General features: G+C 33.2%; 1 protein-coding gene and 1 pseudogene across 5 annotated transcripts; both read right to left on the bottom strand.

Moving 5' to 3' along the window:
- Window positions 1-329: 329 nt before the first annotated feature.
- Window positions 330-794, bottom strand: LOC109815159 (ethylene-responsive transcription factor 2 pseudogene; annotated as a pseudogene).
- Window positions 795-8546: 7752 nt separating this feature from the next.
- On the bottom strand, window positions 8547-17698 carry LOC109815169 (uncharacterized). Of its 5 annotated transcripts, XM_083070676.1 has the most exons (12): window positions 17585-17698; window positions 17374-17429; window positions 14783-14830; window positions 12300-12402; window positions 12129-12203; window positions 11803-12035; window positions 11488-11706; window positions 11309-11400; window positions 11116-11220; window positions 9410-9693; window positions 9243-9323; window positions 8560-9138 (listed from the first exon to the last, which is right to left on the bottom strand). In XM_083070676.1, the coding sequence occupies exons 6-8, from the start codon at window positions 12004-12006 to the stop codon at window positions 11320-11322; spliced, it is 504 nt and encodes a 167-aa protein (XP_082926802.1). In that variant the 5' UTR covers window positions 12007-12035; window positions 12129-12203; window positions 12300-12402; window positions 14783-14830; window positions 17374-17429; window positions 17585-17698; the 3' UTR covers window positions 8560-9138; window positions 9243-9323; window positions 9410-9693; window positions 11116-11220; window positions 11309-11319. The 5 variants fall into 5 exon arrangements, 4 of the variants coding, with proteins under 4 accessions (XP_082926802.1, XP_082926803.1, XP_082926804.1 ...); XM_083070677.1 differs by lacking the exon at window positions 17585-17698 and having other exon boundaries at window positions 17374-17551; XM_083070678.1 differs by lacking the exons at window positions 14783-14830; window positions 17374-17429; window positions 17585-17698 and adding exons at window positions 12573-13923; window positions 14213-14769.
- Between the last annotated feature and the right edge of the window lie 442 nt (window positions 17699-18140).

Below are 18140 nucleotides of genomic sequence, written 5' to 3' on the forward strand. Positions count from 1 at the left end.
AAAGATAAAAGAATAATTTCTTCCATAATAAAAAAGAGAATATTTTGAAGCCTTCTTACAACATTTATTTCTTGATGATCATATACCCTACTACCTTACTAAACATAAAAGAATGTTCAACATATTATTTTTATTTAATCCTTTGTATAATTAAATATAAAAAGATTTATAGAATATTTCACATCTTCCAAAGTGCTCATTTCTAGCATCATAAAACATCATGAACTTCACTCAATTCGACTCATTTAAACTCTTTAACTTCAATTTTTACATCATTAAACTCAACTCAATAAAATTCAGCTTAATCATTATTATTTCTAATATTGATCTTACCCGATCAAATGAGGAAAATTTAGCTTAGCTTTCGAGCCGCGCATTTCAAAAGCGGCTCGATCATAAGCCAAAGCAGCATCTTCAGCTGAGTCATAAGTCCCAAGCCACACCCTTGCCCCATTCCTCTTTGGGTCCCTTATTTCAGCTGCAAACTTACCCCAAGGCCTACGCCTCACTCCCTTGTAATTTTGATAAGGCGCGTGTCCCCCACGCGCCGAAGACGAAGCCCCACGCGCCGCTGTGGCAACCGTTGCCTCCTGTTCGGAAAAAACTGACGGGGAATTAACGGCATTGGCGTGAAGGGTGGACGTTGACTCACCATCACTCTCCCTTGGGTAAACGCCGTTAGGTGATGCAATAACCGCCGTTAGAGCGTTGAAGTCTCCGTTATCGTCGAGGAGGTAGCGTTGAATTGATTCTAGAAGAGCGTAATCGGATTCAAGATTGGTGTTGAAATTCATTTGGCTTTTGAAGTGAAGATCTTTGTGTGTGTTTTTTTTGGGTGTGTTTGTGGGTGATGCGAAGTGTAGTGTTGTTGTAATGTATGAGTATTTATATGTGTAGGGACATGTTGAAAAGTGGTTGGTTTTTGTGCCGTTCGTTGTTGGGCCATTTCGTTGAAGCATCCTTGGTTTTTTGAAGCATGTGCCCAAATGGGTTTTGGGACATTGTTAAATGAATCGAAGTTTTAAAATCACGTGTTGTGATATTTGGATAATATCTTTTGTGTTAAAATAATTACAAGGAGTGGGTAATGCACTTTTTCTTTGGTTTGGTTCGTCACGCGCTTACGTACACTAGATTTCAAATGAATTATCACGCATTCACACATATAGGTAAACCACAAGTGTAAAAATGTACTTGTATTAACAAAAATACAGCTTTAGAATGTTCGATTGATGATGAAGTAGGACTAATCTAAAGACCAAAGGAGAAAGGGATTTGAAACCACCTACAAACATTTCAATGCTCAAGGTAACTATGTATTTTTACAGAGTAATAATAAGGTAAGTAAAGAGTGTGTAATGCCTCAAAGTGATACCATTTATACAAAGATATGGTAGACATAAAATGTGATGAGTTCAGTTAGATCTTGAAGCTTGTTAAAATATTTTATACATAAGACATGATGAAGTCAAATTTGGTATGAATCACGTGAATTGGTAGATTTTAAGTGTTTTGAATGGTGCTTCAAAAAAGGTCTCAATGCCCATGATGTATAGACATTAAACAAGAAAATTCTCAAAAACGAAAGATGATGATCGAAAAATAATATTTTGGCTAAATTATCTAACTTAAAGTTATTTATCCATAACAATAGTCAATAGCCTTCAAGTCAGTTTAAAAAAAAAAAAAAACAGCCTTATACAATTTGTTAGTTTTAGCCTTACTTCGAAAAATAAAATAGATTATATAATTTTAGTTTTATATTTTTAAATAATAAAAAATAATTACTCTTATAAATACAAGATTCAAACTTAAAATTTTAAAATTATACAAGATTTAAATTTGAGACCTTAAAATTTTAAGATAAGTATAATACTAATTAATCTAACAAATATTATTAATTTCTAAATAATTTTATCAAATAAAATATAAAAATATAAAGCACCCCATGTCACTCGTAATTATCAGGAATGATAAATTATATTTTTCAACAAAAAAAATATTAATTAAAAATTTTAATCAATAATTTTTATTAATAAGAATATTTTCAGTGAGAATTGCTTTTACGCACATTGTATACCCCTCAAATAAATAGATGTGTAGTCTTAAAAATTATAAACAGTAGTGAACTGTTTGGTATCTTGGTCAACTACGTACGGCTCCTTATCCTGAAGACACAAAAATCTTAATTTTTGCATATTGATATGTTTTGAAGACACGTGTATATGGAGTAGGATAAAATTAAACACAAGATAAATAACTCAAATCCTTCAACTAAATTATGTTATGTCCAAACAATATTTGTTTTTAATTACATGAAATAATACATGTGAGGTACTAACACTTTTTCACCTAATTATTTTTTTATTATTTCCATTCCTATTCATATATCATAACCTTTTGCTTCATGATCGGTGAAAATGATTACTTGCCTTCATCTATACATGTACGCGTGCTTTGGGACAGCTAATATGTAACTTAACTGCCTTTTCCCCTTCGTTTTCATATGATGAATTTATATTTCGTTTTCTTATGATGAATTTATATTTGTGTAGTTGTTTAAGAGTATACTAGTAATTTTCTTAGAGCATATTTTGGTGTGGGGAGATACTTATAAAAGATATTCTAATATTCAAGTCGAGATAAATATGAATATCAATAGTAATAAATAAATAATAACTTTACCTTGAGATGTGAATTATTTATACTAACATTAATGAGTCTGGTCCTCAATGGACCCTGTACTACGGTTACCAAATTAAGTAATACCTCATTAATCAACTTACACATATGATTAACCCTTAATCACTACTTAGGAATGATAAACTAATTTACAAATTACCTTCATTGAAGTCTCATTTCTAGTTGGTTGAACAAAGTGTGTAAGTATTGTAAACTTTCTAACCGTTTAATTTTCATGAATAAAAAGAAAATCACTACTTTTTAATTTTATGTGTTTCTATGGGCTCGCACCAACCATCATCAGAACAGGTGACCACCTTCTACTTTGAAAAGTTTCCAAATGGCTAAAAAGAAGTGAACATGTGGAGAATGTTTCAATGATGGGGTAAAGTCTGGGAGGTTTTTATTGCAAACAGGAGGAACAGATCGGGACATAGATACGGCTTTGTGAGGTTTATAACCAACATTCAAAATGCTAGGTGTGTGGAGGAAGAGTTAGATAAGATTTGGTTTGGCAATGTCAAGATGAACGTCAACATACCAAGACACAAGCGGGGGGTATGGAAAGGCCAAGAAAGAAGATAGACGAGGGAGGCTGGTAGACGGAAGGAAGAAGGCCCTGATATAAAGACAACAACCCCAATAATAGGAGGTAGGTCCTATGCTCAAGTCCTCCAACAAGGTCCGAGGGGTCTGCAGGCAGTATGGAGAGAAAAGAAGGAGGAATAGAGACAAAAACAAGCAGGAGAAGGTGGGTGGAACGGGCCAGCCTTTACGATAAAAGAAGAAAACACCAGTTGGCTTAACAAATGTTGGGTGGGAAGGCTAGAGGACGTGACTCTATTTGATAGACTACAGGAAACTAAAATCTTTGACAAAAAAAGGGATATAAGGTTAAGATATATGGGAGATGACATGGTGCTGATATCTGGGGTAGAGGATGAAGATCTCAGAGAACCTCACTCAGAAGCTATTCGCGGTATGTGGTCATTTTTTCATTCCATACACAGAGGGACCCCCGAGTTCGGTGCTTGGAAATAGATTAATTTGGGTAAGGTGTAGTGGCATTCCTATACACCTTTGGAGTCAAGATTGCTTCGTAAAAGTAACTAGTGTTTTTGGGACTCTTATTTTGTTGGACGATGACACCTTGAGTTTCAGTAAACTGGATTATGCCAGATTATTGATCAAAACTTCCTCTATATTTCCAATCCAACATTTCAGTCAGATTAAAATTAACGGGGTGATAATACAAATAAGAGTTATAGAGGAGGTGACAACGAACACTAGCCAGTGTAAGTGTGAGCTTTGGAGAAATGATGGTATAACCTTATCGTCGGCTGCAAGTGAATTGACTGTTAATCTATGCTCGTCGTCCTCCGAATGCTCAAAAAAGAACACATGGTCGAAGGGGGAAGGTGTAGCCATGGCAGAGAACAATCATAGCTGGAAGGAAGATGAAATATCTAACTTTTAACCAAAGGTCTTGGACCAACAGCTTACCTATGATAGAGAAGGCAGACCAGTCTATAGTCACATCGGTAGAAGTAAAAGTACGGAGGGTCGCATTTTGGTGAAACTAGGTGAGGAGGAAGACACAAGGATTGGTTTAGAGGAAGCCGTGCAGGAAGAGGTGCATGAAATAGGAAACCTAAAGAGTGGGATGGAAGTCACTAGCTACAGAGTTAACAATACCGAGGTTGATACGAATCTTCATGGGGCCAATATAATTGCTTCAAGTGCAACAAAAGGCAATAAGCTAGTCACCTCTGTTCTTCTTATTAACTCACAACAAGTGAATGGGCCTAACCCGGTCGGCCCAATTCGTAACATAGAGATGGGGCCTCACCCAATTGCAAATCTGGCCAAAAAGGAGATTAGAGGTAACCAAGGCCCACAACCTATCAGTAAATAATATAAGGTCACAGAGCAATCTAACAGTGATCAATTACAAGTGAGACAAGTACATGAGGTGAGCAGAGAAGGGAGTCATTTGAGTATGACAAAGGAGATCGGTGAATCTATTTCAAGAGTGGGATGCTCCCTTGATTCGGATAAGGGGAGTGCGTGGCAAATGAATAACCAAGAACATCCAAGATCAAAAACCAACAGTAGCTATAAGGGGAAGCAGCCAACGGCAAAGATGAGGGAGGAACAAGTTACAAAGGAGGAAACATCTACAGAGGTGGGAGTTGCCATTGTGCCTACAACAAATGTCAACCCTGTACAAACAATTGTCGCCACAAGGAGAAAACAGGTACGACTAGCTCTTCATTCATTCAGCAATTCTCTCTCCGATTGTGAGATTAGAAATTATAATAGAATTTTCTGGCTGAACAAAGATGTATCAGAAGCAAAGAAAATTTGGGAAATAGGAAGAGTTATGGGTCTTGCCTACAATGGGGAGGAGAATAAAGCAATTCAGAGGTTGAAAGAACTAGAGGAGAGGGACCAACAAGAAAGATGGAAAACGGGTAATCAAAACCCAGAGGGGAATTTTACGGGTAATAAATAAAATTCATTTCCTTTAATGTGAGGGGTCTAGGAAGGAAGGTGAAGTGGTGTACTATTCGCAAAATGATTAGCGAACAACAGGTGGATATCTTGTGTCTACAGGAAACAAAAAAGACAGAAATATCTGACAAGTTTTGTGAATGGTTGTGGGGTGACGGAGGAGAAGGGGATATGGGGTGGAAAATGACCCATGCAGTTAATACAGCTGGGGGATTGCTATGTTTATGGAGTAAGGCAAAACTAGAAGTCACGGATCACTTTCAAGGCTCAGGTTTCTTAGGATTGGTGGGAGTTTAGAAAGAAAAGGGGATTCAAATAGTAATCATCAACATATATGCACCATGTGAATCCCCTCAAAAGAGACAATTATGGGGAAATCTAAAAGAAAAAAGAGAAAGAAGTAATATAAAATGGTGGTGCTTGATGGGGGATTTTAATAGTGTAAGGAAGACTACAGAGAGAATGGGAGTCAACGGTGGGAATGATGGTGTAGTAGATATTAGAGATTTCAACAATTTCATCTCATATCTGGACATTATAGAGGCTCCATTGATTGGTAGATCATTTACGTGGTACATGCCAAATAGGAGAGCAAAAAGCAGGATTGACAGGATTTTGGTTTCTAGAGACTGGTTTGATCAATAGCCAGGGAGTATACAACTGGTTCTAAATAGAAATATCTCAGATCACTGTCCAATTTTGTTAAAGAAAGTGAAGGTGGATTGGGGACCCAAACCATTCAGATTCTTAGACTATTGGTTGAGTGATAAAGACTTCTGACCCTTGGTGGAAAAAAAACATGGGTAAGGATGAATGTACAGGGGTGGGGGGCATTTGTGGTTAAAGAGAAACTCAAACAACTCAAAATCACATTGAGAGAATGGCATATACAGAAGTCAAATGACCTACAGACTCAACACAACGCTATTTCAGGGAAAATGAATGACTTGGTTAAAAAAGAAGAAGCAGTTGGATTAACATCGAAGGAAAATCTATTGAAGAGGGAGCTGCAACAAAAATTCTAGGAAGTGGCCACACGAAATGAGTCAATATTAGCACAAAAATCCAGAGTTTCTTGGTTAAAACTAGGGGATAGGAACTCAAAATTTTTCCATGGGATGGTAAATTGGAGACGGAAGAAAAATTCATTAAATGGCTTATTTGTCGATGGTAGGTGGATAGACGATCCAAAACATGTTAAGCTTCAAGCGAAGGAATTCTTTCGCAACAGATTTATGGAACAACATTGGGAGAGGCCACTTCTAGACGGTGTTCAGTTCAAACAAATTTCAGACAGGGCGAAGTGTCAATTAACAGTGGCTATAGGTACAGAGGAAATAAAAATGGCAATTTGGGATTGTGGTAGCTCAAAGAGCCCAGACCCAGATGGATTTAATTTCAAGTTTATCAAATCTTTCTGGGAAACTTTGAAGGGGGATATTGTGAGAATGGTGAAAGAATTTCATGCAAATGTAAATTACCAAAAGGCAAAACTCAACATTTATCACGTTAATCCCTAAGGTTGATGATCCCCAATCTTTAGGTGATTATAGGCCTATTTCACTGGTTGGTTGCCTGTACAAGATTCTAGCCAAGATTTTGACTAATAGATTGAAGAAAGTACTACCATCAGTAATCGATGATAGACAAAGTGCATTCCTAGAAGGAAGGAATTTACTACAGAGTGTGGCGATTGCAAATGAGACCCTGGATGAAGTCAAAAAGGAAAAGAAAAGTTGCATATTCTTTAAAGTGGACTATGAGAAGGCCTATGACTCAGTAAATTGGGAGTTCCTCTTATATATGCTAAAAAGGTTGGGTTTTGATGGCAAATGGATTCAATGGATACAAGTATGCTTAGAGTCAGCCCATGTTTTGGTGTTAATTAATGGCAGTCCCTATAAGGAATTTGGAATGAATAGGGGACTCAGGCAGGGGGATCCCTTGTCGCCATTTCTCTTCACTATTGTGGTTGAAGGTCTAACTGGAATGATGAGGGAAGCTTGTAGAAAGAATCTGTTCTCAGGAGTGAAGGTTGGAGAGAAGAAGGTTGAAGTATCTATTTTACAATATGCAGATGACACAATTTTTATAGGAGAAGCAACAATCAAAAATGTCATCACTATGAAGAGTATTCTAAGGTGCTTTGAATTGGTGGCTGGTCTGAAAGTGAACTTTTTCAAAAGTAGTTTTGGGGGTATAGGTGTTGAGAGGAATATGATAGATGGATTTGCACACCTACTAAATTGTAGAGTGACCTAACTACCTTTCAATTATTTGGGCATTCCATTAAGAGTAGACCCTAGGAGAACAGAGACATGGAGGCCTATACTTAATAAGTAAAACAAGAAGCTAGCTAAATGGAAACATAAATCTCTATCCATGGCAGGGAGAGTATGCTTAATCAACTCTGTCCTAACATCTTTGCCACTCTTCTATTTCTCTTTTTTCAAAGTCCCAAAGAGTGTGGTAAAGCAAATTGTCTCTATTTAGAGGAGGTTCCTATGGGGTTACTTAGACGACGGAAGGAAGATAGCTTGGGTGAGATGGGAAGAAGTTACAAGGCCAAAAGAGGAGGGAGGGCTTGGAATAAAAAATATGCAACCTTTAATGTAGCCCTTCTGGCAAAGTGGAGGTGGAATCTTTTTCACAAACCTGACTCAATGTGGGCACAAGTGTTGTTATCAAAGTATGGTGCTGACCCGCCTAACCTGTGCACAGGTTACGACAATGCTAAGGCTTCAATTTGGTGGAGGAATATCACTACAAGAAAAATGACTTATGCCTACACACAAAAAATGTCACTAAAAAACTAAATTCCATAGGTAAAGGTATCATGGACTTTGACCTACGGACATTGAAGTTGTCAACTTTGAGGGGGCATATAGGGACAACTAATAGCCTATCACTATAAGTTTTACCTACAGACATAATTTTACCAACAATTACATTTGACTTTCACTATAGGAGATACCTACAATTTGCAATATGCATGGGTAAAATTCATTGACTTATATTTACACCCCCTACTATAGATAAGCACCATTAAGTTGTACTTACATGTTATGACCGTAGGTAAAAGTCATTAACTTATTCTTACATGCTCTGACTATAGGTAAAAGTATTTATTATTATTATTATTGTACCTATATATATATATATATATATATATATATATATATATATATATATATATACATACATACATACATACATATATGTATATATCTCTTATAGAGAATATGTGTACTCTATACGAAGTGTAGTTCAAATTTCATTAATTGATATATTGATATATCTAATTTAATATTTTGTTCTTGCTAAATTTCATTAAATAATAAAACTATATATACAATATATTATAATATTCACCCTTCCCTAAGCTCAACCAGACCATTGAAAACAACATATTCTGTTTCCACACAAGAATACAAGTGCCACAGCTAGAGAGAGGGGCCACCACCACAACCCAATCCACACAAAAACTGAGATTCCAGGGTGGGCCAAAACTAATGCAACAACATCATATCATAAATTATTCATCATAATCAACGAAATACATTAATCTTTTTCCCATTATTTTTTTGTCATACGTTTAATCTATGAATCATTTTATAAGCTCCCCATTGTTTAAAGGAGGTATTAGTCATGTTTTTTGGAAGAAAAAAAAAAGAGGAAAAGATAAGTAGATTCCATGTCAATGTCAACAACCAGTAATTGTTATCATACTATTCTAAACATCATGTTTGTATTATATTTCAAGTATCATTGTTCATAGAGCTAGAAATATAAGTATCCAAACTATGCTATAAAAATGGCAAATTCATGATATTAAAGTTGCTAATTAGAAATAAAAAAAGGAAAACATATTGTATTGATAAATGTCATCCTGTAAGTATTGCCATCTATGATGATCTACTGCATGTAAATCCTTCACCAATCCTAAAAAAAAATAAATATGAAAGATGTCAATTTTACAACGTTATGATAATTATCACCATCATGAAGTATCAAAAATTTAATTATTTGAATTTCAATTAACTCACCTATATCAACTTTTCTCATTTGGGGTCTCTTGCAGTTTGATGATTTTCACTGATAGAATCATTTGAAACATTTGTAGGTACCTAAATGAGAAAAAAAAAGATTTTTTAATTTATAAAAAATTATATCATTTGAGTTATTAAATAAATTGCATTATAAAAATTCATACCTCTTCAGCTACAGCTTGTAAAACTTGATTAATCTGTGGATCATCTACAAACCGTGATTGAAGGACACAACAAGATTTCCAAGCAAACTCTCTAATTTTTGAATCCTATTGTCTATGGTAGAGCTTTGGTATGAACTTGCATGTCGTGGAAGCTTTCCAAGACAACGTACTCGTCCTCTTTTTTCAGGTCCTTTAACTTTTGACTATATATCATTTTTCCAATTGGTAGTATCTTGAGTGGTTTGTGAACTTTCTGCCTCAATCATATGCTTCTTCAACTCATCCTACATAAGAAAAACAAGTATAAGTATAAAGTCAAACAAAACAAGTATATTTACAAGTCTTCCACAGTTTTTGGCTATTGATTCGGGAATATGGGTAGTGTTGTGCTAACATAAGAATCAACTATTAATATTAGCCTATTCTAAAAATAGAAAAATAAATCATAATATAATCAAAGCAAATTAAATTTAAACATTTGAAACATAAATAACTGATTTCTAACAAAACTAATTTATCATTTTTTTAAACTAAAGATATTTAAGCATATTCTCAACATTATTCTAAGTCCAACTATTTTTCAGTGGAGGTTTATACCGTGTTGCAACATTCACACTTTGTAAACACTCAATTTTTGGGTTTTTGTAGATTTATAAGGATGCAGACATCAACATTATTTTTACAGAAATATATTGTGATAAAATTGTAAGAAATTTATAAATACCAGAGCTTGGAGCTTATATACATGTAAAGTTTCACAACATAATTTACGGATTTCCCTATGAACTCAGGCTCTAAAATTATCGAGTTACATGAAATGAAACCTTATCGTTTTCTCAAGAATGAGTCACTATTTGTTTACCATAGTTGATTAAAAAATTAAAACATGTTTTATTTACTTTTTGAATCACATATGGTTTTTAGTCTTGATAAGATTTTGTGAAAGAATAGTTAGTTTCTAGGTCCTACATAACTTATAGTTTCCTTAACAATTGTTTTTTTGTGGCTTCTAGGTGTGAGGCTTTTCCAACATACCCTAGAACCTATGACTTGGTGCATGCAGCAAGACTTCTATCGCTTGAAACTGAGCAGCGTAGATGCACCATACTTGACCTGTTCATTGAAATTGACAGGATTGCCCAGAGGTTTGTGAATTTAACATTATTGAACCATAACTGCTATTGTATTTGCTCATTAAACAGTGCAGTAATATCTTATGCAGTTTGATCTATAAAATGTGTATGAATTATTCATCCTTCTATTTTCTGCTGAAATTGGTCATACGTGCAGGGTTGGGTTATAATCCGCGATACGCTTCCCTTGATAGAGTCAGTTAGAGCTCTAACAGCACAACCAATTTACCAAATTGAAAGTGGGATATGCAAGAGTGATAGAAATTGAAAGTGACAGTGAATAGAGACTCTTGGCTATTTATAAGTATAATCTCAGTATAAATAAAGACTTGATGTGGTTACATCTATAATCTCCTTAGAAGTTGATTTTTTAAAATCCAATCTTTAAAATTTGATACAACCAATTTTCATATTTTATAGTACTTGCCAAAATTTATATAATTCAAGTACAAGACTTTTAGACAAAGCTAGTGATCAACTATAATAAATTGTCATAAAAATGGTGGTCAAATAAACATGCCACTGAACTCTTAGTAGTAAACACAAAAGCAATATACCAAATAAAATTCTTACAATTACAGTAGCAGCTTTTTCTCTAACAATGCTTCCATTTTGTCGGGTTTGAGTGTTTATATAAATTTGTGCTCGAGAAGGTTGCACTCCTTTAGCCTTTATTGTCTAACATTAGTCACAAAAATATCAACCATTATATTTCTAGCTGCTAATTTTTAAAAGATGAAAAGAAATATTATCAAAAGAGACAAACCATCTCATGAACTAGTCTCGGAAGATTTTTAGTTCCCATGCAGTGTAAGTCTTCATACTTCGAGCGCTCCTTTTGTTGATGTCACTTATTTTCTATAACCAATAAATATAAAAGGTCAATAATAAAAATCAGCATATGACATATAAGTATTATATTAACTATAACTTAATAAGATATACCCGCCCTTTCTCAGAACACCAATAATGTAGCAAATCACGATATTGAGAAGGATCAACCCTTGAATCAGGAATATGAGAAAACATTTCCTCCTCAGTTTGACTCTCATCATATCCTTTTGATTTCAAATCATACTTAAATTGCCTCCACTTCATACTCATGTTATCCTTTAGTACTTCCTTTGCTTGTTCAGTCAATTCAGGAACAAATTGAAATTTACTCTACGTATCATTAACAAAAAAACATGTTAGACTTATTACATACATAACTTTTACAAAAAATAAAAGGAAATAGAATTTATAAATTTTATACTAGACCTGAATCAATTCAAGCATATTAACAATATAGTCCTCAGGCATGTCCTTCCAGCTAAGATAATTGATAGGAGCACATTGATGTCTCCTTACCAAGCTCCCTATTGCATTTAATAAAGTTTTCCCTTCACAACCCATGGGATTACCCAAAGGATCTACTTCAACAAGTATGAATTCTCCATCTGGCATGTCCCACACATCTAACATATGTGTATAACCTTTAGTCTTCTTCTCACCTAAATCAACACAAATATATGGCATATTATCCAATATATGTCAAGAAAAATGTATATACTTGCATTGTTAAAAAGCCTAAAAGTTATACTTACCTTTACTTGAACTTTCACTTGCACTGTCAAAAGATGTATGAGTCTCAATGTCATTTTCTTCTTGTATTTGTTGTTCTAAATATAATCAATGATTAAAACTTAACACCGTTAGACTCTATCATAAACAATTTATATAAAATAAAATAATTTAAGCTGATAAAAATTTTATACCTCCAAATTATGTATTTTCTTCAATAATAGGGTGATTATTTCGTGTAGTATTCAACTTTCTACGCTTCCCCATAGTACTTGTTACAAATCAAAATGCCTATGACTAGAAAATGCGAGATGACAACACTGTTAATTAGTTAAAATAAAAGTAGATATACCCTATAAATTGTTCAATACAAGTAAGTTTGGAAGATAGACTGATGGAAGAGAAAACAGGAAAGGAAAAACAACGTATAAAAAAAAAGAATAAGAGAGATATAAAAAAGCTGCTACATGGGTTGCTGAAAATTGCCAGATGGTCGTATATTGCTCACTGGAGGGCCGGACAGGGGTCACTGGAGACGAACAATTATCAGACATTCACGGCACACATGCATCTTAAAAAGTAGAGAACAAATGAGAAAATATGGTGGCAGGACAATTTTAAATTACAGAAATAGAGATTGTCACTAGATATGCAAATCAGCAGCTTCCTTGGTGTACAGTAACTATCTGTATAATGTGCAAAAAGGATAACAATATAAATGGCTGATTGATTTACCAGATTGTTCTAGGATGACCCAATTCCTTATTATTAGTAGAGGCTTTTTATTAATTCAGAATTTAGACTCAAACAATAGAAATCATTTACTGAAAACAAACCAGAAGGAACAAACTCATAACCTCTCCATGTTTCAAGTCCGAGAGATATGCAAAGCAAGGAAAGACAGCAAGGTTATGTCAAACCTTGTGACTGAAAACACAGGTAAAAGGCTTAATCCTAATATTTTGTGAGTGTACATATATGTGTTGTAAAAGGTCTACTCTTACAAAGAAGCATTGTGAAAATATATCGATCCATATATTAATCTCCAATCAGCTGAGACCACTTCCTAGCATAGAAACTTCTACATAGTAATTACTTAGTAGTTAGTTTCAATCAAGATGATGCAACAACCACCAACTTTAAACATAAAAAAAGACAAATACCTATCTGCATCAAGATTTTCATGAAATAAACAGTTACACAAAAATGATGTAACCACTAAAAAAAAATCATTAATATAAGTTGACAACAATACATTGTTAGATAAGACAAAACTGAGCAAACAACAAAAGATTGTTCCAGATTCCAGGGCAAATGAGAGAGATCAAGGGTTAACGAAAGTAAGGAAGATGTTGAAGTTAACAAAAAAACTGAAGGTGCAATTCCATGTAGTAGTGATACTTGAAGTCTTATTTGGCATGACAATTGAAAGATTTGCAAAAGCAAACAATTGCATACAAAACAATTTGCAAAAAAATTTAAAAGAAGTTTTCTTCACTTTCATCTTCTACATTATTGTCATCCTCTATATTTTGGCAAACATTCTCCATGGCTCTTGTAAATTCAATGATATCATCATCATCATCAACTTCTGGTTTAATCAAATCATTATCATTTATCTGAATCAAACCATCCTCGTGCCATGTCATAAAAGAAGCTATTTTTGATGATAGAAAAAGTCTTTGGAGTCTTGGTATAAGAGGAAACCAACGAAGAATCTTTGCTGGTATCTTTTTTCTACATTCAACATCATCAGAGTTGTCTTTCCATCTTGATAACTTACATTTTGGGCAATTTTCAGCATTAGCCAAATCCCTCCTATACAATATACAATCATTAGGACAAGCATGAATTTTTTCATATGATAGACCCAACCCGGAAATAATCTTCTTTGTATCATAAAATGATTTGGGTAAAGTATTTTCTTCTGGTAAGGCATCACTTAATAACTCTAACAACATTGTAAAACTTTTGTCAGTCCACCCATTTAGCCACTTTAAGTGATACAAGTGAACAATGAATGACAATTTTGTGAATTTTTTACAACCAGGATAAAGTTTTTGCTCTGTCTCCTTTAATAACTGATAAAGTTTATCTGAATTATTACCTTCTTCGGATTGTTGAACATTGGGTTCATTCATGAATTCTCTAGAATCTCCATTCTCCATGTTTACATTTGTATCATCACTTTCATTAATTGCATGCATCTCGAATGCATCGTGAATCAACATATCCATATCATGATCAAACTCCCCTTCTAATTGAGATGTTTCTAGAGAACTAGAAGAGCCAACTTGCTCACCATGAAAGATCCAAGTAACATATCCTCTTAGAAATCCATTACATATTATGTGCTCATAAACATCCATTCGAGAGCGCCACTTGCAATTGACACATTTAGTACAAGGACATAAAATTTTTCCATCCTTGGAAGATTTAGCAAAGGCAAAATCAAGAAAATTTAGAACCCCTCTAATGTACTTCTCTTAATTTAGAGAGTTGTCATGTATCCAACTCTTATCCATTTGATATAATAAACTGGAATTTTTTTTTGAGTGAAATGGCCTCAATAAACTAGTGATAGAATGACATAAAAAACTCATATATACTATTTTCTTTTGAATTTTTAACAAGCTAAAAAACAATAATAGAATAAAAGTGATAGATTCGTATATACCTGGTGATCAAGCTGCAATGTAGATTAAGTTGAAAAACTCATATATACCTGGTGATCAAGTTGCAATGTAGATTAATCTTTAAAAGTGAGTCCAGAAGATCTTATTGGCAGAAATAACAAATGTACATTTACATAGAAAAAATGATAGAGTTAGAGCTAAAGCAAGAGTGCAATGGTTAATATCAACAAGTACTATATTATGATTCTTATTAGTCACCATCACCCATAGGCTAAAATTGAAAATAAAAATTGACAAAAATTTATACTATTTGTTCAAGAAAAGTATAGCTAAAAAGTTCAAAAGAGATTTGGGCAGGGCATGCTAGCTATGTGAAAATCTGAAGCACGCTTTTTCTAACCCTGCCACGATTTTCCCAACTTTTTATGAAAATCTTAAGCATGTTTTTATCACAGCAATTGAAAGAAAGGAGAAAAAATTAATGCAATAACATCATAAAATAATTATAGAAAAATTACTTTCATTTCCTAGTTGCTTCTTATGTCTATATAGTATAGAAAGAAGTTTATAAATGTAAACTGCACAATCTTAATTCACCTTTACTTCTCCCCTTCTGAACTAAATTGGATTTACCCTTGGACCACTTATTCTGGTGCTCTCCCCTATGATAGTAACTCATCACTAAATTGGATTTAAAGGCATCTATTATCTTTAATATCGTGGCAGTGAATTTCTTCACAACTACAATGCACTTGAATAGGATTTTTCTGTGTGTGGATGATAATGTTCCATATTGTGCTTAATGTATGGCATGTTCATTTCACTTGAGTTTTTTTGGGTTGTTGAGGGTCCAAAATTTTGTTCTTGACAGCCTTTATAATCTGGTCTATATTGATGTAAATCTCAATAGTTATGTATTCTAATTCAGTCTTGTACTTGTGAAACATATTCTGTTTAAATATTCTTGTTTGTATAGCTTGACTTCTGATGCTGTAAACTCAATGTATTTGACATGTTTCCATTGATAGCTCATGCATGTTAAAGTTTTCAAGTGTCCTACTATTGTTACTATTCTTTTTTCTAGATATCAGGTCACTCTCATTTGGAAATTGGTATGAATTATGATGATTGTTATTATATATATTCCTAGTCAATGATATCTACGACCTTCCTGTCCCAATATCAATGACAGACAATGAATCCCTGCTCCAAAAAGGCTTCAAAAATGATGAGAAAGATTATATACAACATTTCATTATTATCGCTATCTGGTATCAACTCCATATTTAACTTGCCTTTATTATACTCTGACTAGTATCATTTACTCTCTTAACCATCGACACTTGACAGGAAAACATTAGTTGATGTCCTCCTTGGGGTAAATGTATATTGATCACAATATATCTATTTAATTTAAATAAATTAAAATTATAGTTAATGGGAAGTGATTTAAGTTTATAAATATATTGATACATAAACCACCAACTCATGTCGTCTGTCACAACTTTGTTTTGGGCTAACCATAGTACATATACTTCCTATTTGAACTTCAATTTTATTGCCATTAACTATTATTTGATATTTCAATAGTTGGCATTCTCATATCATATTACCAGAACCATTTCACTACTACATATACAGGAAGAAACCTTGTAAGTTCCAGAACTTACAAAATTATGCAATTTCTGTTGAAATTATAAACCATAACAACATTATGTCATTCCTTTTTCTTTTCCTTTCCAAGCAACCATTCTAAGGAGGCAATTACCGAAGCTAACCAAATTAATTTTTTTTAAATTGTTTTAAAATAGTTACTTAGAAGGAATGTATAACAAATTTTCCGGATTATAATAAGGAATAATGTTTTAAACTGTTCTTTTTCAGTAATCCAACCTATTGTGTGGTATTTAAAATGATAAAAATTCAGTCAGTCTTTATTTAAATTTATCATGTTCCAGTTACACATTAAATTGTTGAAAATTAAATATAAAAATATAGAAGTGCTTCACAAGTTATTTTATTAACCACGGTGCTTTGGATTTAGCTATTTCTAGAATACTAGATTTTGTAGATCAATGTTTTAAAAACTAGTTTTAAAAACTTGCAGTAATATTGATACTGAAAAATAGAGAAAACAAAAATCAACCCCACAAGTCAGCCACATGGACCAAGCACAAACTGATAGAGGCAACCAATGCTATGAATAACTATACAAATTAATCAGATTATCCATTTCTAAAGTTAGAATTCCTCTACAATCAACAACTCAACATCCAGAAATACAAAAAAGTTATTCATTTTAATTTTTTGGTAAATAAGATAAAACAGAAAAAGATAGAAATACAAAAGGTTATTTAACATAAACAGAGAATCCAATTTCATGTGCATAAACAATGCAATTTGTAATTACTAATTAGGAAGCTTAAAATAAAGCAGAGATAAAACACAGATTAACAAAATATTATTAGTATTAAGATCCAGACAAATATATTAAACAAAATACAATTAAGATTCAGTTTTCAGGACATGGACAAAATTGAAAATCTATAAAAGAAGAATCTAAGAGTATAAATATGATCCTTAAAATGTAATATACAAAGGAAGAATCCAAGAGTGAGAAGATATAAAATACCTATTGACAAACGGATGAACGTTCAAATACGAGATCTGTGAGTGCATTTTTGCCATCTGTGAGCAAAATCAGTACCAATAAATAAATCCTACATTAAACTCAAGAAGAAAAAGAGTACGAGATAAAATCCAAAAGTAAAGCGCAACGAAGTAGAGGACTTGGGATTATATGAACCAAAACCTAGATTAGAAGAAACAAAAGCAAGATAAACCTGTGAATAAACAATATTGAAGAAGTATTTGAAGGTTGTGCGTCAAACTAAGACTCAGAACGGAGAAACGAAACTGAGCGAGGAATGCGTGCTACTATGACATTTTCCCTTCTATGGAATGGGTACTTAGAGAAAGAATGGTGTAAAGTGAATAAGTCATTTTATTCACTTCTATGACATGGCACGAGGATAACTATTATTCGTACACAATTTTTTCTAAAATCATTTTATATTTATATTTATTCTTAAATCACACTTCTATTCTATCATTATTTTCTCTTCCTTTTTATACATTTTATTCTAAAATCATTTTCCCTTCTATTGATTATTTAATTCTTATTTTAATTATATATTTTGTATTGATATTGATTTTCTATGAAATTAATTAGTCTTATATATAATTATTTATTTGTTTTAAATAGACTTTTATCTATATTAAACAACTGTAGGTATAAATCTTGTAAACTTTTTACCTACCTGAAGTAGTAGTAGGCATAAGTCTTTAAAGGCTTTTACCTACATTGACAATTTGTTGGTAGAAGAATTTTGAGTTGTA

This window comes from Cajanus cajan, chromosome 3 (assembly GCF_000230855.2).
Source record: "Cajanus cajan strain Asha chromosome 3, NIPB_CcT2T_4, whole genome shotgun sequence".
NCBI classification, from domain to species: Eukaryota; Viridiplantae; Streptophyta; class Magnoliopsida; order Fabales; family Fabaceae; genus Cajanus; species Cajanus cajan.